Source organism: Stegostoma tigrinum, chromosome 6, assembly GCF_030684315.1.
Source record: "Stegostoma tigrinum isolate sSteTig4 chromosome 6, sSteTig4.hap1, whole genome shotgun sequence".
Taxonomy (NCBI): Eukaryota; Metazoa; Chordata; class Chondrichthyes; order Orectolobiformes; family Stegostomatidae; genus Stegostoma; species Stegostoma tigrinum.
The window spans coordinates 24711067-24738717 of NC_081359.1; the positions used below are offsets into that span (position 1 = coordinate 24711067).

General features: G+C 39.6%; 1 protein-coding gene across 4 annotated transcripts in view; it reads right to left on the reverse strand.

Annotated features, from left to right (window-relative positions):
* Positions 1–27651, reverse strand: part of LOC125453139 (dachshund homolog 1-like) — a 583370-nt gene that overhangs the window by 379134 nt on the left and 176585 nt on the right. For 2 of the 4 annotated variants that reach the window (XM_048532306.2, XM_048532308.2), the window contains exons 2-3: positions 21469–21591; positions 8194–8309 (exon numbers count right to left, since the gene is read on the reverse strand). In XM_048532306.2, the coding sequence (XP_048388263.1) occupies positions 8194–8309; positions 21469–21591 (239 nt within the window). The remainder of the gene's footprint in view (positions 1–8193; positions 8310–21468; positions 21592–27651) is intronic. The other 2 variants (XM_048532307.2, XM_048532309.2) reach the window with 1 other exon arrangement.

Below are 27651 nucleotides of genomic sequence, written 5' to 3' on the forward strand. Positions count from 1 at the left end.
CTATGAGTGGGATCACTTCCAACAATTAGTTTTAGGTTACAACATATACATAAATACACTCACGGTGCATGTGTTTATGCCCTACTGTACATGGTGCATTGTGATAAAGAATAGCTTTGAGAGGCTTGGGTAATGATTGACCCCGGGCTCTGATATCAGAATTGTAATCATGTTAAGAGTCATATTTTTGCTTTGCATTTACACATGGCTGATTTTGATTGTGCCTCCAGAGTTTTTGAAATAATTCGCATGTTCTCTGTGGCATTCTGAGGAACTGCCAACAGGGATGGATATCAGGAGATTCTCAATCATGATAACATTGGGCACAAAGATAGCCCAATGAGCATATCCCATACTTGTCAGCAAGGAAACTGACAGGTTCTGTTACCTCAATGACATGGTATCGGGCAGCACCGAAAATCACCCAAAAGCTCACACCAGTTCTGTCTGGTCTGGTAGGTCACTTGTGGACACACACACACACACACACACACACACACACACACACACACACACACACACACACACACACACACACACACACACACACACACACACCAATTTTTTTTGGGTTTTGCTGCACTATTCAGTGTGTGGTATAAGTGAATGGAGCATGTGTACCTCATACAAAATCCATTTTAATTAAAAATTACAATTAGGATTCTAGATTGAAGTACCTCAACTTGCATTTTTAATTAGCCTGCTGTCTTTTCACTTACGGGGTCACTTGCAAATTTTATCAGGCAGACCCTGGATATGAACAGGAGGCAGTCAGGTTATCGTTCCCAATTTTCAATCGCTGCTGTCTGTTGCTCACATTTTAAATTTTCTTCTGAAAATCTTGCCTTATGCCTCTAAGAAATTATCCAGCTCCATCTTTGTATTGTGCTCTCTCTGCAGGACATTAATCTACTTCCATTGCATTTAGGAAGAAATCTGTGCAGTTAAATATCTCTGGATACAAGAACAAAAAGTACCTGGAAAAAAAAACCAAAAGCTTCCCTAAGTTGGGGTCGAAGGGAATGGCTTAGAAATAGTTCAATGAAATGTTCGGTAACATATAAAAAATCATTGATTCCATTTCGGCGTCAGACTTTAATGTAACAAGATAATATAACGATTGTTCTGAGGAAGGGTCAACGGACCCGAAACGTTAACTCTGTTTTCTCCTCCACAGATACTGCCAGATCTGCTGAGTTTTTCCAGCAACTTTGTTTTTGTTCCTGATTTACAGCATCCGCAGTTCTTTTGGTTTTTAAATATAAAGATCGTGTCTTGCTCACTACAGACCCTCCAGCGTTTTCTACTAAGCTGGGAAACAATTTTATGAATGAGCAGGCTGTATTATGTACAAAGTTTACATAAATTTATTTTCCTTTAGTTCATAATTGGTTTAATCTTGTATATGCTGTTATAGAAATAGAATCCTCATCCTCTTTGGTTAGAATATGGTCATTATCTCTGTTCTTTGCTACTTTTGTCTTAGATATTTTGTAAGATCTTTTCAAACATGTTATAAAACACCTCAGGAGCAGGTTGGAAGTGACTCAGGGCTTCTGGCTCAAAGGTAGTGATACTACCATTGTACCACAAGAACCCAAGAGTAATCTGAAGTTTCAGATTACTAGTCCAGTGACAAAAGCACAATGCCACAGCACCTCTTTTTTTTGTCTTCGGGTTCTGTAGAAAGAAGAAGTGTCGTAATTGTCTTAAAATTGCTTGCAGCTGGTCTTTGCTGGAGAAAATTTCTGATGAATTCATGACGATGAGATCACATTTGTTCCTTGTGTAAGGCATTCTATTTGCAGTGGAGCAAAATAGATGTAATACCATAGTAAGAAGCGGTTAACAATAAATCACAAAGGCTGATCACAAGCTCAGTTAGCACAAAAAAAATCAGTCTCTCTCTCACGCACACACACACACACACACACACACACACACACACACACACACACACACACACACACACACACACACACACACACACACAAGCCTATGGGGTGAATCATTCCATCCATGTTGTTTGTTTATTTACAAATACATTCTATTTTGTTCAAGAAACAAACAATTTGTAGTCACAGTCAGTCAGTGTGACATTTTATAAATTCCTGCTTTCGGAATGAAACCAGTCTAATTCCAGGTTAAAACTCTCAGAGAGATTCTGGTCAAGGCCTCACACCTACAGTCCAGTGTCTGACATGAGATGTCACCTTTTGTTTATTCCTATCGCTCTGCCCGTTTGAAGTTTGGAAAGTTAGGCAGACACTGATGAAACCTTTAATTATCTCAGGGCAGTGACTTGAAACAGGTTCTGGAATTTGTATCTTAATCGAAACTTGTGTCTCCTTTCCAACAGAGTCGTTCATACGCTGCTTCTGCAATTTCTAGAATGCAGGAAGACTTGAATGATTAAATACACAACAGGCCAGTTTAGTCTTGTTCACTCCACTCACACCAGTTGTATGGTCCTTTGATCTCTCTGCCCTTCACCTCAAGCCTGTAAACTCTGTGTTTGAGTCCTCTCTTCTCACTGCACCTGATGCTGCACTCTGAAATCTTGTGATTTCAAATAAACCAGTTGGACTATAACCTGGTGTGGTGTAATTTTTGACTTTCCCCACCCCAGTCCAACACCGGCACCTCCACATCAGATCTAACGGTACTAGGCTCCCTTCTCTGTTATCTTTCCTGAGAGTTTGAAAACATGGCCTGCTGTAGTCTGCTGCGGGACAGGGTCACTAAAATATTTAAAATACGGAACCTCCTTCGAGGAATGTATTGTGCCTCAATCCGAACCAGGTAAAACTGGAAGTAAATGGGTTTTGTCATAATTTTAACAACTGTCCTTGTATTTACCTTGCCCAACCAGCATGGTTAAAATTACCTTCCTATATTTTGAAAAGGTGAATCACAAATCTATGATTCATCCCACCTCTTTTTTTTAAAATCAGCCCTATTGAAGGCAGATCTCAAAATATATGCATCTTACATGAGATGAGGAGACATTTGTCTTACTTAGTAAAATTTCAGTGATGTAGAATCGATTAACTTCTGAAAGGCTGGTAAAACAGATTCAAATAGTCATTTTTGCAAGGGAAGTAAGGACGTTTGATATTTAAAAGCAAAAGCATTGCAAGGCTAAGGGGGAAAAAGAGGGAATTGGGAATAAATTTGGACTGCGCTTTCAGTAAGTCAATACAAGCAACGTGGGCCAAGTGGTCTCCATCTGTGTTATACAATACGACGAAATAGATTTTACAAATTAGTCTTGCTGGTATAGAGCTTCACATGAGACCATAATCGAAAATTGTAACAGATAGTTTTATGCGCCCCATAAAACTCTTCGTACTTTATAACTAATGAAAGACTTGCATTTACATGAAGCAATTTTCATGAGTACCATTCATTTAAAAGCATTTTAGAGCCGATAAAATCCTTTTTGAAGTTGTCACTGCTGTTATGTTGGAAATGTGGAAGTCAATTTGCTCATAGCAAACTCTCAGAAACAGCAATATAATAATGTTCAGAAAAACCTGTCTATTGTAATGTTGGTTAAGAGACAGATACTGGCCAGAACACCAGGAATAACTTAGCCAAAAGCAGAAATTGCTGAAAAGCCTCAGCAGGTCTGGCAGCATCTACGGAAAGAAATCAGATTTAATGTTAAGGTCTAAGGAAGGGTCACTGGACCCAAAAGATTAACTCTGATTTCTCTCCACAGATACAGCCAGACCGGATGAGATTTTCCAGCAATTTCTGTTTTTGTTTTAGATTTCCTACATTCACAGTTCCTTCATTTTTTTTTTGGCCAGGGATAACTCTCCTAATTTTAAACATCAGTAAAAGGAGACTAGTATTTGAAACTTTTGGTCTTAACATTATCAGAACCAGGACGCAAGAAACAGACTTCAGCAAAGAGTAGTAATTTTATACAGGTGGAAGAGGGTGCTGACTGGTTGGACCATAACTGACGTGGAGATTCAACACGAACAGCTAACTGTCAATCTTCATTTTCAGACTGAGCAGGCAGATTCTCACTGGTCAAGACATTGTCATAGGGATGCAGCAAAATTTGACTGTCTTCATGACACTTTATTTTGATAGAGGTGCAAATTCCTTTTGCCTACATAAAACAATGTCCTGAGTATTTATTGTTTTAACTTTTAGCATGCTCAAGGCATCAGACTGCGGGTCTGGCTAATGATCTTAAATTTGTTTCTAGTGTAACAGTCTGGATTATTTAATAAATGATATCCAAATGCAGAATCATATCAAATTGTGGATATACTTTTCCTAGACTTACCAGAACAGCATGGTTGAGCACAAGCGGCATGCTGCAAGTCGAGAATGGTCAATGGGATATGTTGTTTGAATTAACTAATGGGACATGGGCTCGGCTGGTTGGGCCATCATTTATTGCATGTCCCTTGTTGTCCCTGAGAAGGAGATTGTGAGCTGCCTTCTTGAACCACTGCAGTCCATGTACCATAGACCCATGATACCATGAGGGAGGAATTCCTGGATTTTGACCTTGTGACAGTTAAGGAAAGGTGGTATATCTCCAAGTCAGGACAGTGAGTGGCTCGAAGGAGACCTTACAGAAAGTGGTGGTGTTTCTATGTATCTGTTGCCCCTGCCCTTCTAGTTGCAAGTGGTTGTCGTTATAGAAGGTGCTATCTGAGGTGCTTTGGTAAATTTCTGCAGCACAACCTGTCAATAGTACACACCGCTGCTACTGATCTTCAATGGTGGAGTGAATGAATGTTTGTAGATGTGGTGCCAATCAGTCAAGCTGCATAGTACTGGATGGTGTCATATCACATCACTCATGTGTGGGAAGCAACACATTTGGCTTGACAGCAGCATTCTGTTACTGGAGGAAACGAGAACAGCAGTGTGAGACAGCTACGTTCACCTGCTGTTCAAAATTTTCAGACACCTTTCCCCTTCCACAATAGTCTGAGGTAAATTGATCTCCACTCAAGATCAAAAATGGTGGATGTAGGATATTTCATAGGTTTTCATGATAGACAATGAGTGGTGATTTGATCAGCAGATTGCCTGCTCTTCTTCAAAATGATGCCCTGTGAGTTTTGTTTTCAGCTGTGCAGGCTTTTAGGATGTCATGCAAAAGACATCCCCCTATGAAAGTGCAAGGTTAAAGTACGAGCTGTGACTATTTTTGTATTCAAATCCTGGAGTGTGATTTGATTCTATGGTCTTGTGATCCAAAAACTGATGCCTATTAACTTATTTTTGCTGCTTGTTACTGTTGTTGATAAATCTATGGACAAAATGCTAGATGGAAAGTTCTGTCCCATAATTTAAAGCTTTTTGTTGGGGTTACACCCAAAACATTAGTCACCGTTCCCATTTGGTTGCTGACTAGATGTGAAAACATTCCCAGTTTTTCGGTATTTATTTCATGTCAACACAAATATTACAATTCCTTTGTTCACACCTCAATAACTGCACTTAACCTGACCATGGTGTAACAATGATCAAAACACATAACAACCACAATAGCAAACAAGTGGTTCTTCTATTTTCTTTCATGTCTTCAATGTCAACTGCTGTAGTACAACAGAGACCTTGAGATAAAGTGCATTTTCGCATTGTATACAAAAGTAAATACTCTCTCCACAGCTACTGTTTGTGTATTGTTCATCAGCAACTCCAGGCATTTCTATCGGGAAGTGTTTGTGAAAGGCTCTTCCGAGGAAGGTGCAATTGAATGCAATATATAAAAATGTTCCAGCAATACAGCAACAAATACCAATGTCATTTCTCAACAAGGCCTCACATCAAAGCTACTCAAGGGAGAGGAATTAATGATATTCTGGAATCAAGTGCATGATTTCTGTGTGCGCTGCGATGGCATCAATTACTCAATGAATTTTCCCCATGGTGTATTGGAGTTTTAACAAGGGCGCTTGGTATAGCACACAGAGTTTAAACTTCCTTCCCTTTTCCTTTTCTACTTGCGAAAAGCTCAGCAATCATAGAAACCTGTCAGAGTACTCCTTTTCAAGGCTTTGTTATCATCTATTTATGACATGTGGGGAGAAAAAAATAATAAATCCCAAAACATCTTGCACGAAAATGAGGCATCTAAAAATAATATCCAGCTTGGACATTGACTGGCATTATATTCCCTTGGTTCATAATTTTAAAATTAAGCCAATTATTAAATCTTCTACACACTACCAAACATATTTAGTTGTCAAGAGTTGTATCATCTTTTCTTCCCTTTGGCACTGTAAATTCTATGTTTAGTAAATTTGCAAGGGGGTAGTTTAATTGCAGAAATTATAAATATTTTACAATGTTTAATATGTACTCATGTTTCTGCCTACAGCCTTGTACAGTTGAAATGTGTGGTAGAGAGCCTAACACCTGTAGGAATTCTGGGTTCTGTGCACATGTCCAACTGCATAAATTTTGGGGCAAGATTGTCAAATGCAAATAGCCAAATTGAAATGGAGATGATATTGGCACCTAACAAGAGACACTATAGTTTCAGGAGCAAGTTGCAGCCTGCCTGATACCAGCTGCAATTGCAGGTAGCAATCATGATGGGCATTGTCCACAAATAAATCTCCCGTTATTGTCATTTCATTCCTCGTATTTATTCGGCACTCAATGTCCTAGAACATATTTTGCCCACCCCTGCAGAAAAAAAGTTGTTCCCCACTTGTTTCAAAGTACCCAAAGTTGTGTGTGTCATTTAAACAGTGCTTGAAGTTCACTGATGGTCATTGTCTTCCTGGGATCCACTTTGTTCTTGGATTAACTGTCCTAGAAATGTGACTGCCATTCTTGAAAATTAGCATTTTGCATTTAGTGTAAGGCCTGTAATTCCCTAATGCTCTGGATGTGTTCTTTCTTCATTTTTTTCATGCACCAGGAACTTATCTATGTGCAAATGGTTCCCAGCTTCCCCTACAGAATTCCAGACAGTACTCTTTGAAAAATCTCTGGTGCAGGGAAAATACCAAATGATAGATAGCTGATGCAATATCCCTGAATGATATAATGAATGGAGTCAGCAATCTTGAGCCCTTGTGCAGGAGAATCTTCCAGAAAACACAGCTTGCTTCAAATTTTGTGAAAAACATGGTCCTTGCCAATTTTGACAACTATCCTCATCTGATAAAACAGAATGGATTTCTCTTCGAGTTCCATTGTTTAACAGAGTGAGATCCATACAAAACCTTAGCTTTCCATTGGTCTTGGGATCAATGCTAAGCACCATTGTATCAGTTCTGTCCCTGGAGATTTGACCTTGCTACCTAAAATTTAACTTCTCCCATCAGCAGATGAGAAATCTTCATGGGAGTGTATAAGTACAAGTGCTTACCATTTTCTTCTTGAGTTATGAGAATTATATTACAAATTACCCAAGACTCTGAGTGCCTTTGGAAAATTCTTGCCAAAACTCTCCCTATTTTCAATCTTGAGCACTGTATCCATTGGCTAGACTGTATAAATGCCCTTTACCTTTTACCTGCTTGAGAAGTGTCTTCAGGAGTGCAAGACGAAAAGCTTCAATAAAATGTCTTTTTTCACCAATTCTCTGTCAGATCATACAATCCAAAGGGACTCCACAGCTGAACATAAGACTAATATCTCACTTTCTGCCCAGTGGAACAGGAAGCCAGGCAGTTTCTTTCTCCTCTCCCCCTGTAGCACAGGAGTACTGAAGTGAATTATGATGCTAGACTGAGACCATTGAACTCACTATACAGCAAGACCCAGAGCTGTGATTCTCCAGCTCCAAGCACCTCAGTTCCATGCTGGTGGAGCATTCACTAACTGAATAATCAATAAAGCACCACCATAGGGACATTTTAACACCTCCTGAAACTTCCTGAATCATTGTTTCCTCCCAAATCGGAGGACAGAGAGAGAGGATGGATTTATTTTTAGAAATTGCCTCCCGCCGTGGCAAGGAAAGGCTGGTATACAGTGTAAGCAATTAATGAAATTCTATTAATCATTACTGACAGTAGGTATGAAAGGAATCCGCACGTTGCAACGAACGGGGAAATGGGTGTACTATTTAATTTCATGTCAATCCTGAGTAAAATACAAAACCTGAAGGGCACACTTTGGTATTAGAGCACTGACTGTTAATTCAAGGCAACATGCAAGCAAGATAAAGATTATTCTCTTGAAAAAACCACTTACCTGTAGGTGGGATCATTCCTGGGGACATTAGACCAGGGACAGTGTGTGGCACGATGTGGGAGTTCTCAGGGGATGTAACACTCTGAGATCGTTTCGGAGGTCTTCCTGGCCTGGAACTGGAGAACATGAAAAAAGTCATATTAAAAACAAACACATCTAAATTCAGTGAGCATTCCACATCAGTTAATAACATTTTTGAAGTTGTTGAAAGTGCTGGGAGAGATATTGTAAATAAACTTATTTCAAGGACGATTGCTTTTTTGCTAGATGTAATAGACTGCCTTTACTAATTAGATTACATGCTGAATTCATTTCTTTCATAAAGATCAGCCACTGTTAATGCATTATTCATAGCTGGTATCTCGTTACCTGATTCCCAATATTAATATCTATACATGTTAGAATTGCCTAGTTTGCATATGCTAAAATTCGACATGGAGCTTTCAGCTTGAAAATTATGCTCTAACTTGTAATAATTACTGCAGTTAGCTTGATATTGATTTATGGGACTTTTAAAAGCCAAATATGTGTCATAGTTTAAATGAATAGAATGTTAGGATTCTGCGGGAAATTAAAAGGCAATGTCAGCTTGAGGTGATTTGTTCCTATTTCTTACACATTTGAATCTGACAATTAGCTGGAAGGTGGAGGAAAATGAATGGGGGAGGGCCCACTGTCCATGATCAGCTATCTTCCAACAGTTACTACTGTTTACCAGCTAAAGCTCTCTTATCTGCAGACCATACAATAATGGGTTAAAGTAAATGGCCAAAAACCATTGCACTCAAACTATTTTTCTAGCGATGGGGAGGATAATTAAATACATTGTATGTATGTTAAGCACACACAGGTAAAGACTAAAATTTCTGGGGCTGTGTTAGTTATGTAAACTTTTAGGAGTTTTGAGCTGTTCACACTGGGCAGGGCACATAGACTTCAAAGTGAAGAAGAGAATCAAGCGGGAAGGGCAACCAGACAGGCACTTTGCTGTCACTACTTCCTGCCTGATGAGACCAGGTGAAAACTAAATCCTAGTCTAAAGATACAACAGCAAACAACTGTAATCACGTAATAATATCATAAATGCAAACAGGAAGAAATTATTTCAACCTTAACACAAATAATTCACAGAGCAATTCTTCACGATACTGGTTTTTTTTCTTAAAGTCTCCTCTGCTAATTTCGAATACTAATCCTCACAGGTAAGTTTTTTAACATTAATTTTTATTCCGTAATGTTTCAACTCTTCATTCATTTTATCTGTTAGCGTCTAGAGATATTCTGTTGTGCTGGCAACTCAGATCTGATCATCTGGAAATCTCTCCATCTCCATCAACTGACCTTCTTTTTGACTACTGAAAGAAGCAACAGTGGAAAAGTTGAAGTTAAGATAAATCACAGAATCCCTACAGTATGGAAGCAGGTCATTTGGCTCATCAAGTCCATACCGATTCTCTGAAGCACATCCCACCCAGACCCATACCCCTGCCCTATCCCTGTAACCCTATTCTTCCCGTAGCTAATCCACCTAGCCTCCACATCAATGGACAGTACAGGCAATTTAACATGAACAATCCACATAACCTGTGCAAGTTTGGACTGTGGGAGGAAACCAGAGCACCCAGAGAAACCCACACAGACAGGGGGAAAAAAATGTAAACTCCACACAAACAATCTCTCACACACACACAGATGCAAAAATGGACAATAGCTGGAGAAGGCATTTCAATGTAAGTACATAGGAAGCATTTGTTGGAAGATAATTATTGTTGTAAAGAAGTTAAGTCTGAAATAGCAAAATAATGCACTCTCCGAGAAAAGAATTGTCCAGCATAAGAAGAAATAGATATGTTAAGAAAAGAAGATTCAAGTTTTGATATGGAGTCTCCTGTTGCACAAGACTGAAACATGGGCCTGGAGAAAAGTAGAACAAAGATTAGAAAATTATCAAATGTGTCACTGGAGGAGGATAGGGCAGGTCAGCTGAAAAGAGCACAAGAGCAAAGAAGATATTTTCGGGATGGAGGAAGAGGAAAGATTGTTTGTGAATGTTACCAAAGAAAAAGGCAAAAATGTTGGATTGGCCAAATTATAAAACATAAGAACTTAACAAAGGAAGTGACTGAAAGAGGATTGGAAAGATATACTGCATGAGGTAGATCAAGAACGGCATTGTTAGTCATCTTGAAATTGAAACGGGAAGCTCTTGCAAGCAAATGCAGTGGACTGTCCAAGACTGCAGGGAAATGAAAAGAGGAACCATCCTTACATTCATTTCGCTTGAGAGCAATTGTCCCTGAGGAACTCAATTTTAGGGCTAAAGTCAAAAAATCAATGTAAGTCTGGAATGAAGTGTCGCAGAATATTACTGAAGTCGTGAGGACTATGTAAAAGTTCTGACAAAAATTTGGCTATGACCAAAATAGCATCAAACCCAAGGCCTACTACTGATCAGAAAAGAACACAAAGTCTGTCTTAGTCATCAGACTTGCATTAGCTACATCTAATATGCATCGAGAATTATCAAACACTTCTCAGTTCAAACATCGCAGGAAAATAACCATCTTCTTTTAGAGAAAAGCAAATCAGTCAACGGTTGTGACAGATTTTCCACAATGCTGTGAGAGAAATCAAAGCTAGCAGGTTTGATCTGAAGAAAATTAAGATCTTTTCAAATGTGCCTCTTGTCTGTTTTTTTTTAAAACAAAAGATAGAAACCTGACAACTGAAAACCACATTACTCAATTACAATTGCCAGACCCATTTAACGTTAGACTGAAAAACACTGAAAAAAAATTATCTATTATTCTCCTCATCTCCCTGTCATACATGTCTTTGTTACTGGCATTTTCTTGTTGTCATTCACTATTATTGAATAGGTGTATGAAAAAAAATTGTTGCGATTTCCTGACCTTTTACCTTTTGATAAACAACAAAATTGACTTAACGCACGGGAAAACTTCCATATCTAGTGAATATCCTGTTTTACAGTTATTCTGATAAAGGTCATAAAGACAAGTTTGTGCTATGAATATTTTATTGACTTAAATGTGCCACAACTTGAAGCAGTGCATTATCACTTTACATGTTTCTGAATATGCCCATGATATAATTTTCATCTTAAGTGTAAGCTTCCAGAGGATGATAAACCTTTAAAGTGTATTATAAATCATGATATCAGTCAAAGATCCTGTCTCAACTGCAGAAACACAATATCTTTGTGATAAATTCCGGGGTATGTGCTGTACTGCTGCTATCCAGTTCACACACACACATCAAAGGCCGCTTACAAGAAAAAGAAGGCACGGTGCTATTTGGGCAACAATATACTGTAGCCATGAGTTACAATGCAGTTGGAAAGAACACTGTATGAGACGAAGAAAAAGAATGCACTGATTATAGGAAGCCCTGTGAAAAAAACTTGTCAATCCTCATGAGGCTACAATTAACTTGTCAAGAATAAGACTTAGATGCTCATTATTGACTTTAACATTTTCATCTATTTTGAAGTAAAACATAATTTTTTAAAAAATGTCAGACTGGAAGGGAAGTGAACATGTGGAACTAACACAGTATGACTGTACCAAGTTTCACCCTTTGTGGATTATATGATCCTGACTCCTTTGACAATTGAGCCATGGCTTCTATTAGGCCTCCAGCAATCATTTGTTATCAAGATTGATATACTTTTTAATGATTAGATTTCCTGATTTGTTTTGCTTTCCTTCAATCTCCAGCTTCTCTGTTGCTACTTATTTTTTAAGCTGCTGTTATGGGTGTCCCTGAGTAGTTTTTTTGCATTATGCTTATCACGGTGGTACTTATGATGCTAGATAGAGCAAACTCAATTGAGGAGCAAATTGTTGCTTATACCTACACCAATGTTCACCACTTCACCACAAATTCAAATTGTGAAGGAAATCTTGTCACAACTCCCATGGCCTAAGATTTAAGTAAGTGAATTTCAAGAAAAGATAAACAAAAAAAATTATTAATCCATGTGAAAGGAAGAGCGTGTCTTTTGATAGCACCTTAGATGTCCACCAGACCACTAGATATCCAAAACTCTTGACAGTTAATGAAGTACTTGTTGAAGTGAAGTCACTGTTGCAGGAAAAGTGGCAACAGATTTAAAAACACGAAAGCAACCACAGACAGCCACGGGATAACAGAGAGCTCATTTATTTTAGGGATACAAAAGCAATGTATTGCTATGATACAAAAAGAATAATAATGAGGATTGCCGAAAACATTCATGAGATCAGACAGCATGTGTGGAGCTGTATTAGTAGTGCTGGTTGAAGAAGGAATGTAGCACAGGACATTGGAGAAAATCTCCAATACTCTTTGAAGAAAAGCAATGGGATATTTTACAATCACCTTGGATTATAAGCAATTATATTTAACTTGCTGATTTACTGCTTCTATTATCATCCTCCTTAGTCTTGCATCATTATCGTTTTTGACAATTAATCTGCCGTTTCTTTTGCTATGTCATAGGGCTTCTCCTTTGATCTCCATCATTTCTTTCCTGCTTCTGTATTTGCTTAAAGCCTCTTACAACTCATTTTTGTCCACTTACAGCCAGATAGTCATAGAGATTTTACAACATAGAAAGAGGCCCTCTCGCCCATCATGTCTACACCAGTCATCAACTATCTACTATCTAATCCATTCGCCAGCACTGGGAAAATAGCCTTGTATGCTATGGCATTTCAAGTGCTCATCTAAATAGTTCTTAAATGCCTTAAGGGTTTCTGACTTTACCTTGCCTTTAAGCTATCAATTCCAGATACCCACAACCCTCAAGGTAAATAAAAGGTTTCTGCAAATCTGCTCTACCTTACCATAAAGCTTTTCTCCCTGGTTGTTTACCATTTACTAATGGGAAAAGTTTCTCCCTATCTACTTTCTATGCCCTTCAGAACTTTGTCCATCTTAATAAGATTACCCCTCAGCCTTCTTGCACCAAGGAAAACAAATCTACCTATGTAGTCTGTCTTCATAGTTGAATTGCTCCAGGCCAGGCAACATCCTGGTGAATATCTTCTGTGCCCTCTTTAGTGTAATCACATCTTTAGTGTGGTGACGAGATGTGACATAACATTACACATGGCTTCATCATAACCTCCTTTTTCTTGTACTCAGTTGCCTTGACTAATGAAATCAAGTATCTCATTTGCTTTCTTAATCACCTTATCTAAGTGCTCTGTTACTTTCAAGGATCTATGGACATGCACACTAAGATCCTTCTGATCATCTGTACTTCCTAGGTTCCTACCATTCATTGCCGAGTCCCTTGGCTTGTTGGTCCTCTTAAAATGCATCACCTCACACTTTTCAGGATTAAATTTCATTTGCCACTGTACTGCCTATCTGACCCTATGTTATCCTGTCACTAAGGCTTTCCTCCTTGCTGGTTATCACTTTTCATGTCATCTGCAAACTTACTGATCATGCCTCCTATGTTCAAGTCAACTTAGCGAGAAGCAGAGACCAATGCTTGTTGTTTTGAACAATCATCAGTCTGAAGCATCAACTCTGTTTCTCTCTACAGATGCTGCCATGTTAGCAAATTTTGTTTTTACTTCAGCATTTTCAATGTGTTGTTGTAAGTCCTCATTTTAAGATAGTAGGAACTGTTGATGCTGGAGAATCTGAGATAACAAGGTATAGAGCTGGATGAACACAGCAAGCCAAGCAGCATCAGAGGAGCAGGAAAGCTGGCGTTTCGGGTTGAGATTTCTGAAGAAGGATCTAGACCCCAAATGTCAGCTTTCCTGCTCCTCTGACACTGCTTGGCCTGCTGTGTTCATCCAGCTCTACACCTTGTTATCTCAGGCCTCATTTTGACCTTGTTTAACTTCTGTGAAAGAATCTCCAGTAGTGTTTCTCTCTTAACAAAATACTGGACTGACAACTTAGGTTGTGCATTGATGTTTTTTCGAAGTGGGACGGGATTCCACAGCCTTTTGACGACATATATTACACCACAGACAAAGTCACAAAATGCACTCACTAAAAAGTCAATTTGAAAAAAGCAATGCTGTTCTTTGTGGCCACACAGATAGCTTTCTATTTCCTATTATTCAGGGTGAAAAGAGTGCTTCTAGTTATGTCCACCAAAAGACATTTAGCTGTCCACATCTTCCAGTTCAACCCTAATTTTTTTGTGTGTGTGCTGCCACCCTGGAGTGGGACTGAAACCTTCAAGCTTGTGCCTGATAAGAAACAGGATCACCCACTGAATCAAGGCTGATGCACAGAACTCAGACAAGTATAAACTCCTCAACGTCTGTCTTAACCTAGAGCCATGCAACTCAAGCAAAGGTCACCAGAGTCATTACAGACAGAATATCATATCATATGCTGACATCCTTGTCAAGTTCACAAAGCTGCATTTTATGACTTTATGCCCCCCTCCTGCTGGTAGGTTTGTGAGTGGTGCTGTGTTTTCTTTTCTGGGTTGGTGGACAGTGGAGAAGACAGGAGTGTTGAGAAAGTGGAGATCGAAAGTTCACCCCCTCACCCTCCACCTCCCCTTCCAGCACTGGATAACCTTTCTCACACCTACTCACACTTTGACCTGTCAGAAATTTTACAGGGAGAAATAAGGAGGCATTAGGCAGCCCCTCATTGTTGGGCTTATCAATTGTAGCTCATGGGATGTATTGCGCCATTGTTAGTATTTTACCTGTGGTAAGGGGTTATCGGGGGAAGGCTGCAGGGAAGCAAGAAGCCCAGAGGTGCTTTCAGTAAAGGAAGGTGAGTGGAGCTTTCTTCCTTGTCGATTTGTTGGGCCCAACATAGTCTCATCCCTCTACTTCCTGCCTATAAGGTCAGCCAGAGGCCTTTGAACCAAGTCCTCCAACCCACCCTACCTCCTAACACTCTCCACCCCAGACATACCTGGGGTCTTTAGTGTGTAGGGACTGCCAGTACACCACCGTGCCCATCTGAAGTAGGGGCAGACGTGTTACCTTAAAGCAATGGCCAGTGTTCTCAATGTTAAATTGCTGTAGGGCAACCAACATGCTCACGGGCGGGCACAAAACACGCTGCTACCATGTGCTGATTTTACCCAGATGCCAAGACCATGTTACTCCATAAAATCTGGCCTGTGGTGTATGATCCTGTAGTGATATGCTTTATAGAGGAAATACTACATCATAACCTCTTTAACATGTCGATCTGACAAACAGCTACAGTCATCAGTGCCTTTCTGAAAAGTAAATCCATTAGCAGCTAGAATTTAACCTGTAGTTACTTAAAAATCAGTGTCCAGAATTGCTTAGCAGAACAATTTTGAAAGTAGAAGTCAAAATCTATTTTTACCTACCAAAATACAGTGCTCTACAAAATGTCAGCAAACATAAATTTGGGATCATTTGTAACTGGTATGTTGTCTTGCTGTGATTGTAGAAGTAATTAAAGATGAAAGGAACTGTGTGCAGTGAACATTTACACAATGGCTATTGTTGAAAAACCCATTATATCTCAGACAGTAATGGACAAACAATACACTTTGTTCCCTTCAGAAGTCTGCACCTGACCTCGTTTTGGAACATATAACACTTGGAGCACTGAGTTTCCACCGTTAATTTTTCATTAAAAAAAGCATACATTTCCTTTCGCATCACACCTGTAGAAGTGATTGACTATTTCAAAAGGCTTGAAAAACAGGGAGAAGCCAAAACAAACAAAGCACCACATTTTGTTCGGCGACCTAAGTAAAATGCAGAAATGGAAATTACCTACCCTCTCAGTATGAGAGCTGACTCGTATGTGCATATTGGAAAAAAAATTAATAGACTAATGTGCTTTCTTTAGTCGTACGTGCTTGTACCCTGACCCTTGAAGGCACTGACTCATGAGGGAGAAATTTCACCGAACTCCCTCCCATCCGCCTGTGACATGAGCAGACAATGGCTTAGTGGAGGGATCAGCAAATTTGTGGAACTTGACATCAGTCCACGGCTAACAGGCTGCTTCCAGTTTAACTCTATTTGGTGTGCAGTTCTTTGGAAAGCGTACTCAAGACAGCTATACGGTGACATGTAAATGAGACCACATTCCCAATAATTTTGCAGCTGATTGTATGTTTGTCTGGCCAACCAGGATTCCAAGGACTCATGAATCTTGGAAATGAAAGGCATGTGGGAGCCAGCCGATTCCAGGAGCTCAGGGAACTTTACAGTGGACCATATAGCCAGGCCACACCCAGTCATCAAGTTTATGGTGCCCGTTCCCAATGGCACCTGATTACAATCTTGGACTTCCACTTTCCCTACCAGGAACTGTTAACTCTTTCACTCTGACAAAACAAGAAACAGAGGGATTATATCTGGTAAACAACCTATTCAGAGATGTTATTACATCTTGGAGCAGGTGGGACTTCTGGTTTAGAGGTAGAAATATTATTGCTCTGCCACAACAGCCCCAGGAAACAGACGGGTAGTAAAAAGGATAGATGTCCAGGTGAATCTACAGTCTGTCCATTTCCCGGTTTCCCTGTAAATATCAGGGCGGTCAATAATGTCCTTTAGCGAAGACAGTCTGTGATCATGATCTGATGATGTCCAGAACCACAGAAATACGGTTGATTCTAATCTGTCCTCGGAAGTGGCCAAAGCAAGCCACTCATATCAAGAGGCAATTAAGAATGGGCAACAAATGCTGGCCCACAGGGCAATGTCCAAATCCCATGAATGAATTTTTTTTTAAAAAAGTGTTTACTCAAGAAATTCAACGTCAAGTCAGTATGTCGAGCTGACTTTATCTTATGTTACCAAAATAACCCATAGTTTCAACCATAAAGCAGGCAGCACAAGATATTTCTTGCAATTAATCCATTCCTCTGTCTACTCTTTTATCATCTGCAATTTTCGTTGGCAACATCTCAGCCAATAACAGTTGATTTGTCAGCACCCCTTTTCTCCAGTAGTACAAACGGTGATCATTTTAAATGTGGCATTCTTGTTTCTGTCCTGATGTGCGCACGACAACAAACTTCAGCAAAAACAAAGTTGCTGGAAAAGCTCAGCAGGTCTGGCAGCATCTGTGGAGGAGAAAACAGAGTTAACGTTTCGGGTCCAGTGACCCTTCCTCCTCCACAGATGCTGCTGGACCTGCTGAGCTTTTCCAGCAACTTTGTTTTTGCTCTTAATTTACAGCATATGCTGGTTTTTAACAAATTTCAGCAACTTTGCTTTCTCTCTTTCGAACTCTCTTAACTTTACTGCTTCTGTCACTTTGATGCAAAATGTTCCCACATGATAAACACTGCCTTCTTGCTATGATGCTCATGAACATTCGTAGCTCAGTAAAGAATGTTGATAAGTGAAGAGGATTTTCATGAGAAGCTATTACAGAAATAGTAATTTACTCAATGATTTATCATCAGAAAACATGTTATCACTTTCAATGAATCATATTGGACAGTCTGTATCACTTAATCAGTGGTTATTCTGAGATTTACTTCAGTAAACATTAATGTCTGATCACGAGAACTGGCCACAGACTAGATCATATCGCTTTTGGATCCAAAATGACCTCTGTCAATCTTTTCATGTACAAGAAACATCTTCACAAATAAAAGATTCCTTTCTGAAACAGTCTTATTTCATAATCAATGTGGAAGCTGTCTTTAGTCTCTCATATAATTGTCAACAGTTTCATTGAAGGGTATTTTGTTTGAAGTGTTTGAAAAGCACATAACAGTCGGGTCAAAAACCTAACCTGTTAGGCAGCAGCAGGACACATATGTGTTTTCAAAGTGAATGAACGCAATTCATTCTTGGTCACTATGCTGAATTTTATTTGGCAGTAACCCCTTCTCAGTCCCATCCAGAAGACAAGTCATTTGCAAACTGAACGGCATAGTGATGGTCCACCGTGAACAGCCTTAGCAAGTGGAGGCTTGACCTCTGCCCTGCAGTGGATGGCAGGCTTACCTTTGAGAGGTGTTGGTCAATCTGATTAGTCTAAAGCCCTTGCTATCAATCATTCAGCAATCTCAGAGGGGCAGTAGATGCAAGCTTCATTGTCAGCAAGGATGAATTAGATACGTTATGGAGAGACAAGTGTGGAGTGATAAGGCCAATGGAAGCTGATTTAGGACGCCAGGGAGCGAGACCCGGGAGAGTGGTATTATCTTAGGTAGGGTGGCCCCAAAGTGCACAGCATGCCTCTCAAAGCAGGACACCCCCTCCCCTTCCTCTTCACTCCTTTCACCAACTTTGGTGATAAAATGACCTTTGCACACTGCCTGCCATCCACTGCCTAGCATATCACGGAAGCTGATTGAGATCCTCAAATGGAAATTAATTGGCCACAAATGCCTCAATAGGCTTAAGGATGGGCGGGCTAGTGTGTGCCTTACTGAATCCCACATTATGACAATCAAACTGGGGAGGGCTGGAAGGCGATGGGCTATCCAACTTTGCATGTCCTATCCTCCAATGAGAACATATCCACCAATGACAGGACTTTTAAAAAAAGTCTACATTCCCTCTTTCTCAAGGAACACATTTCCCTCACTAGTCCCATCCCAGAAAATTACTCTAAATCCTGCTTTTTTTTTAGAAATATATCCTGCAAATAGAGTACAATTTTCAATACAAATGTGACAACACCATTCAGCCCAAAGACCATATTTCCCATCACATTGTTACAGCAAAATATAGTAGTTCCAGTGTTTATTCGTGTGCTGATGTACCCTGGAATATTGACCTAGGTGCACATTGGCAAACCATCAAAGTTCTTGTGATATTTTTCAGCAGAGTACCTTTGACAATATGAACAACTGAAAGACACTGTAATTTTTAGTCCTATAAGTTTTTTGATCAACGTTTTACATCCAATGTACACATATGACAACATTGGTATATTATTGTATGGTCTTATGCTAATACACAATTGACTAGGGTGCATACTGTTTAAACACTATTAAATATGGCCGGGTAAAATGGAACAAATATATGTTTTTAATGTATTGACATTGGATTCAACTCAGAACATCTGTGCACTGCTTATACAGCAAGTGAAGGGCAGTCTTCTGTTTACTCGGGAGACAATTGTGAGGTTTACATTTCTGCTTTTAATTTTTAAACAATAACAAGCTTCTGTACCTTGGGGGCCCAATGTAATTGGAGTTTATAAATGCAAAATTTCTCCTTTCTTGTTTTGTAACCATGGTGAAACAATAGAGTGCGAACTTTCACTGAACCTTGCTCCTTTAATGGACTGGTCCATGTTGACCTAGCAATACAGGCTAAAACCTGATACCATCACACAAGCTACTGGTAAAGTAATCAGATTAAAGAGCAACTACACTCAATTACATTCCTAATTTCAACACAACAAAGTCACTGTCATTAGGGAAAGATAGACTGCTTCAATTAATCACTTGCAATTTTTTTTCTCACTGTTTTCTTTAAATTCTTTTTAAAAGGGCATTACAATTAGGTAGAATAATCAATGAAAGAAAGCTATGCAAGCAGGCTTCGAACACCAGAAAATAGACACAGTTAACCCATGTTTTAAATCATAATTATGTCATCCAAACGAACCAGCAAGAATCATAATTAGTACTTTCTATGTTGATAAATTATTCAACCATTACAGAAAGTGCGGGAATGAGAGGCACACAATGTTTTTTCTCACTGTCTCTACAAAGAGAAGGAATGACAGTCAATCAGCCTATTATTCAACTATAACCATTGACCATGCTAATCTTTTTGACTGAAATCTTGAAACAAAAGAAAACTTGTTGTCACTCTTCTTCTTATCTGAAGAAATAAAGCATCAAATATATGAAATGTTGGCCTGAATTCTGAACACGGGCTGTAAGCCCAACATTGGGACAATTTTTGAATCCTGACCCCATAATGGGTAAACATCAGTCAGGCAATACAGGTTTCCATAAAGAAGGCCTTACTCAGGCTCAAGGTGAGTTCAGTGCCCAATTAATGGTCGGTTGCAAGGGATTCACTTCAGAAAGGGTTTTTAATAGGCCATTGGCATTTTTCATAGGGCTTGCCATCATCTAGAGGAATGTAGCAAGCAGGAAAGCAGAGGGTCAAGTGCCTGACAATCCCCACACAAGTGCCTAAACAGTCATGTTTATTTGAGCGATGGCAATCTTGTATCACTGCATGAGCACTTCGGTTTAACAATTCCATTTTTTAAAACCAGGCTTTTTATTAGCAATGAATAATGGCTCCTCTCTGTGCTCCCAACAGCTGTGTGCTAACACGTCCCAGATCATTTGCTCTTCCTGCTATAGAAAAATTTAATTCTGTTGCTCCCTGGTCTGTTAACAAGACCTTCAATGAGTATATCAGCATATTAATTGGAGGCTTGCGGGTTGTTTATCCACCAACGCCTCTTCTCCTCTTTCACTTTGAAGATTCCAGCACATCACAGAGATATTAGAAGACTAACATGCTATTTGAGAGAGGGCAGTCATTTTCCCATTATCGACCTTGCACATAATGGGTGGCTGAAAATACAGCCCTTGATGCCAAGGAATGTGGTCTTCTGTGATTATTCTGGAAAATTAAAACGTAAGAATGGATAACTCATTCTACTTACAGTGACTTTACTCTAATATGCTATCCTCTTGTGCTCAAGTAATAACAATTGAGCATCTTCTTTCTAATATTTTTCTACTGCGTAATATATTTGGAGGATTCTCACTTTCACCTACACGAATCACCAAACTAACCTACTGAGAAATTCACCTCTGTAGAATTTGTCACTTCAAAAGTACACACTCTGGGTGTTATTTTCACTTTAGGTTAACTTCAACTGAATGGCATTTCAATCTGTCGCACACTTAGCTCTTACCAAGACACCACTTTTAGTCTAGAGTGGAGCCCAAAAAAATCTATACTAATGCTCCACTGTGGGGTTGAAGAAGCATCACACTGTTAGGGTTGCTGTCTTTGAAATGAGATGATCCAAATCCCGATATGCCCTCTCAAGTTGGCAGAACAGATCCCATACTGCCATTTTGAAAGGGGAATCTAAACTGATCATCTATATTTAAAAAGTACTTGATTGACTGTTAACTGTGTTGGAATATCCTGTGATTGCAAAAGTTGCTTTTAAAATGCTAATCATTCTGCACTCAATTTGTATAGTAATCAGGCTGGCTTTTTTTTTCATAACTACATTAACTGTGTAGTAGATTAATATCATGGAACATCCAACAAAGGACACTCAGTAATCCATTGAAAATTCCAATCAAGACAAGTTGATTGACTCAATTACCTAGAGTAGAAATTAACTGGATACAGAAAGTTTCTGCAACCCAAGACAGGACTTTTCCCCATCAGTTTAGAAGAATGCACTTTGAGTGGCTCCTCCTGTCCACTCACTGTAAATGTGAGACATCTGCAAAATACGAAAGAGTAGATTTTCACTTGACAGTTGAACACAAAGCTGACACATTTTTTAATATGTTCATGAGATGTGGGCATCACTAGGTGTGCTAATATTTATTGCACATTCCTAATTTTGTTGAGCTGAGTGGCTTCTTAAGCCATTTTGTAGGGCAGTTCAGAGCCAACTCAATTACTGTGGGTTTGGAATCACATGAAGGCCAGGCTAGGAAAAGATAACAGATTTCCTTCCCTAAAGGACGTTCATGAATCAGATGAGTTTTTACATCAGTCACCATTAGACAAGCTTTTAATTTTGATTATTAATTGAACTCAAATATCATCATCTGCCATGGTCGACTTCAAACTTGCCTGCCCAAAATATTAATACTATGGGACAAGAGATTACTATCCAGTAACTTTACTTCTTCATGTCCATTCTCCCTCACAGTTTAGACACGCCAACATACAAGGACTGCTAATTTTCACGTCTATGTATTCCCATGGAAAGTGAATGGGTTTCAATAATAGCTGATGCACAGTGCAATCCCTACATCTGGGTAACAAGTTGAAGATCTGTTCCAACAATCCCAATTTGAAATTTACCACATAGCCTACCTACTGCCTGGCACTCTTCCATTTGATTTACCATCCAAATCATACTTGGCTTGGCTTTCATCTTATGTGTGACTTGAAGTTCCTTCTGTATTTTCCATCTTGCTGTTGGGTAGGAATATAATGCTGCTCACACATTACACAGACCGTTATGTACTATGCTTGTCCAATACAGTGCATAAAAGCTTCAATTCAGAGCTTCCCTCACACAGGAAAATCAAGTGTTACTAGGTCAATACGTATTAATACAAAATGAGACACCCTCTATGCAACACCATTATTGCAACGAAAGTATGATAGATGACAGATAGGGTACAGCTCCTTCTACATAGCATTATCAAGAATCCCCAGAGCAGCGATTCATAAAGCACTGTCTACAATCTTCAGATAATACCTTCATCTATATCTATATTTAAAACTACAGCACTGAGGTGAACTATGCTACAATGCCCCTTCCTCACAAATTCTTCCAGTTTCTCCTCATACCTGTCACATAAGCTTTCACACTCATAGCATTTCCCTTAAATAAAAAGCTTTTAAAATTGACATCCTAATATTCATATAACAGGATAACTGTGTAATTGCACAAGAAGCAGCAAATCCCTGTAAAGGGATTTCTATCACCATGTAGCTTTGATTCATTACGAAATATAGTAGTATTCTTCAAGGTCCTATTTGTACAGAGTTAATTTAGTCACTATGCACTGCTCATCTTAAGTGCACAATTTAAACTAAGCCTGAAGCTGGATTTACTTCAGGTTTAGCATGTAAAAACAGGCAGTATGACGTTAAGTGCTCTGTCAATATTGCAGCACCATTTCATGGCACTGAGTTGTAGTATTGATGTAAAAATTCCATGACAATCTATCCATGTAGATTGGAGGATATTTGACAATGTGAAACTCAAACTGTCAAATGTGCTGATCAATGCAGCCAAGTCTGAATGCCAACTACAAAAGCCAACTACTACGGATGATGGTAATCTGAAATAAAAGCAGAATTCCACACATAAGCTGCATCTGTAGAGATGGAAACTGAGCTAAAGCTTTTGACCTGTGACTTTTACCAGAACTGAAGAAATTGAAGCAGGGTGTAGCCATTCAGCTCCTCCGGCCTGCTCAGCTATTATATAAGATCACGGCTGGTCTTCCTTAACACATTTCCCATGCTAGTTCAGGATGACTCCTTGATAATGATCTGCCTTCACTTTAAATAATTTCAGTAATCTTGCTTCCACAACTCTCTGGGGTAGAGAATTCTAGACATTCACTATTCTACGGGGAAAGAAATCCATTTTCATCCTTGTTTTAAATGTGTGTCCTCTTATTCTGTAACTATGTTTCATAGTTTGAAACTCTCCCACGTGTGGTAACACCTTCTCAACATGTACCCTGTCAGGCACCCTCTCAGTCTTGTTTGTTTCAATAAGATCAGTTCTCACTCTCAATGAGTTCTCAATTAGTCAACCTCTTCATCCAACTGAATCTCTTTTGCTTTGCCAATACAGGATCTCTTAAATGCAGGGACCAAAAATACGCACAATACTCCAGAGGCACCCTCACCAACACCCTGTGTATTGTTTCAAGGTTTCCCTCCTTTTGTAGCTCCAAGCCCCAATGATGAAGCCAAAATTCCATCTGTGTTTTTAATTATTTGCTGCGTCTACATGCTAACGTTTTGTGTTTCACGCACAAGAATGGCCACATGCTTCTCTGTTGCACTCTTTTGGAATCACTCTCCATTCAAATAGTAGTATGTCTTTTGATTCTTCCTACCAAAGTGCATGACCTCACACTTTCCTACATTAAACTCCATCTGTCAGTCAACTTATCCCTATCCATCGCATATCCCTTTTGTCCTCTTACAAGTCCTGCCTCCAATTTTGTATCATCTGCAAATTTGGATCCATCACACCCTGCCTCTCCTCCAAGTCATTAACATGGACCATAAATTGTTGAGGCTCTCGGACTGATCCTTTTGACACCCCACCACTTATGTATTTCCAAATGAAAAAGATTCGTTCATACTGACTCTCTGTCTTCTCAACATTAACCATCCTCAACCCATGTGAATATATTACCCACAATTCCATGAGTTCCTATCATGTGCAAAAACCTGTTATGTGGTGCCTTACTGAATGCCTTCTAGAAATCCAAATGCACTACCTCTACCAGTCTTCCTTTATCAACTTTATATATTTTTAAAGCATTCTATGCTGACTCTGGTCAAGCTCTGAGTTGAATAACTGTGTCCTGGCTCTGGCCCTGGCTCATCTTCTAACGCAGCCACCTAGGGAGGAGTGGAGATACACAAGGCCCCGGCATCCCTCTGGAGGGCAACAGTGAGAAGCCCCAGGACAACCAAATTAAAATAAAATGCTTCCCAACTGGAAAGACAATGATGAAGCCATATGGTTGTGGCAGAATCCACCGTATGAGCCAGGAGGTGAACACAGACGACCCCACCACCGCCATCTTGGGTGTTAGCTTTTTGTGATTCATGCACAAGGATTCCCAAGCCCCTTCATGCTGCAGATTTCTACAGTCTTTTCTCATTTAAATAATGTTCAGCTTTTCTATTCTTCTTGCTAAGATGCATAACCTCACACTTTTGTACATTATAAGATTTTCTAATTCACTGAACATGTCTATGTACTTTTGCAACCACTTTGTGTCATCTCCACTGCTTGCCTTCCCACCTATTTTTGTGTAATGGTCAATGATACCCATGACCCTGGAACATTTTTTTTAAAAACAGCTACCCTAACTGCATTAGGGTTGAGCTTAATTGAAAATCACTCCGTAAGTTGCCGAGGAGACTTGGATATTGAATAATGGCGCACCTTTCCATCCCCAACAACTCCTTCCTAGCATAGGGTGGGAGGGGTCAAGGATGACACACAAGTTTTTGATCCTGCTACCACTGGGATTGAACCTGCAGACGGTGAAAGTCATATAATGCAGGCAAAAGGTCATGAGCTGAAACTCTGTTAGGTATGGCTGCAGTGTAGAAGGCAGGTTCTCTCTCCTTCCGAGATACCTGAGCCCAACACTGGAAATGGGGGGATTCCTGGGGACTCACCTGTTTCTTTTGACAACAATCACTCCGCCCACTCAGTCTGGCCTCGGAGCTTCGGGGCCAACCTCCAAGTAGGCTTCGCTGGAGTGCCGCTGGCCTTCAATGGATCCATGGATCTCAGAAGTGGGGCATTAATTCCATACGAGAACATTTAGTGGGAAAATGATACCGGTGGTGCAAGCAAGACAGATTGCAGCCAACTATTAGGGGCTTAATCTCAACGGGGCTCCCAGAAATGGTCACAACTGGGTTTCCACCAGTTCTCCAGTTCATGGGCATGCCTGCCAATGCAAGCAATCATTTCTCCAAGGTAGAGAATTTTAAATCATGAGCAGCAAGAATATTATCCTAAATTAGAAGACATATAATTATATCACTATTATATCACTATTAATCCTGGAAGGAGTGCTTAACCTCTTGGCATTTCAAAGAAAGGTAGGTTAAAGGGCTGGACCTTGTTTTGCAAAAGTTATCAACTCAAAGTGTTACTTCTGGCTTTCTCTGGTCATTTCCTGCTTTTGTTTTAGAGTTTTGACAGGTCACTGTTGTTCTACAGCATATTGCGGCTTTTGACAAAATTTGTTTTAGAAACAGTGACACTTTGTTCTCGTCGGGATTAAAGAATGGAGGGTATAGTTTAGTTATGGAATAGATCTATAATGGTTGTCACAACAGAAGTTGAATTGTTAAACCACTCACATTTTAATCAGATGGTTGACCTTATTCCCATGGGTGATCAACTAAGGCAGGGTTTACTCTAATCTGTTTTGTTACTACAGTGAGAAGCATGTGGTAAACTTTTAAGTTCTATTTGTATTTTGTATTTATTCATTCACAGAATGTAGGCATCACTGGCTAGATCTGCATTATTGCCCATTCCTACTTGAGATGGTGATGCTGAGCTCCTATTGAGCTACTGCAACACTTTGCGTCTTTTAGGGAAAGGAGTTCTAGGATTTGGACTGAGTGACAATAGTGGAACAGCAATGTCATTCCAATTCAGCATGGATTAACTGCTTGGCGGGGAATTTGCACTTGGACTGTCGGCTCAGTGTATGACAAAAATATCTTGAGAACTCCCATCTGTACCCAAGTAATTTGACCATTCTAAACATTCTTCCTTTTTTGGAGCAAACATGTATCAGTTCATCGAAAAGACACGAGCAGTCAGATATAAAACATCTGCTCTCAATATTCTTCCAATACCTCTCAAAGATTTCCTGCAGGCTGGTGCAACAGAGACTACATAGGTTCCTCATTTTGAACGAGCAACTCAATCTTATTGGGCAATCAACTCACCCCTAACTCCCCAGTTCCGATCTGCCCAAAATTAAGAATTCATGGGAAAATTTAAATTGCTGTTCTTCATTTTATTCAATGAAACAGCAGGTAGGCTACCATTTATATATAGTGCCTTTCTGAAACTCAAGATGTTCCAAACAGCTTCACAGAAATGAATTTTCAATCATAATCATTCTTGTAATATAGGAAACATGGCAGCCAACTTTCACATTGCAAAGTGGTTAGCAGTGCTGCCTCACAGCGCCCGGGATCCGGGTTTGATTCCATCCTCAGGTGACTGTCTGTGTGGAGTTTGCACATTCTCCCCATGTCTGCGTGGGTTTCCTCCAGGTGCTCCGGTTCCTCCCACAGTCCACAGATGTGCAGGCTAAGTGGGTTGGCCATGGTAAATTGCCTGTGGTGCCCAGGGATAAGTAGATTAGGGGGATGGGTCTGGGTGGGTGGTCTGAGGTTTGGTGTGGACTTGTTAGGCCGAAGGGCCTGTTTCCACACTGTAGGGATTCTTCTTCTAAGCCGACCAGCAGCTATGCGGCTGTAGCCAAATTATCAATTTCAATTATGTTAATTGACTGCCTTTATTGGCCCAGGCAGTAGAGGGTAATTCTCTGCTCTTCTTTAAGAGTGCCATTGGATCTTTTACACCTACTTGTAAAGGGTGATGAGACCTTAATTTAACACCTCATCTGAAAGATTGCACAGTACCTCATTCTCTCAATCTTGCAGTATTGTAACCAAAACTGTTTCACATTTCAAAATGGCCCATCAAAAAGTGTTGCAATCATGTTTCAAAACATCAACACGGTGAATATTCTATGAAAGCTGCAAACTTTCCAATTGAGTAGCAGTCATTAGCTTTGCATATCCCTCATTCAGTATTTCCTCATTATTCCCTGTTATCTCATTTTACCAGTAAGTAAATATACTTGCAAAATACCTTTCTGTTATGCAGTCTAACCTTTTACCCAGCATATTATCTCCAGTTTATTTTTCAATTTCTTTACAATAGATAACAGTTGATATTTTATTGATTAGTTTGCTGAGATTCTCATCAGAAATGGAAGCAAGGGCTCCAAAAATC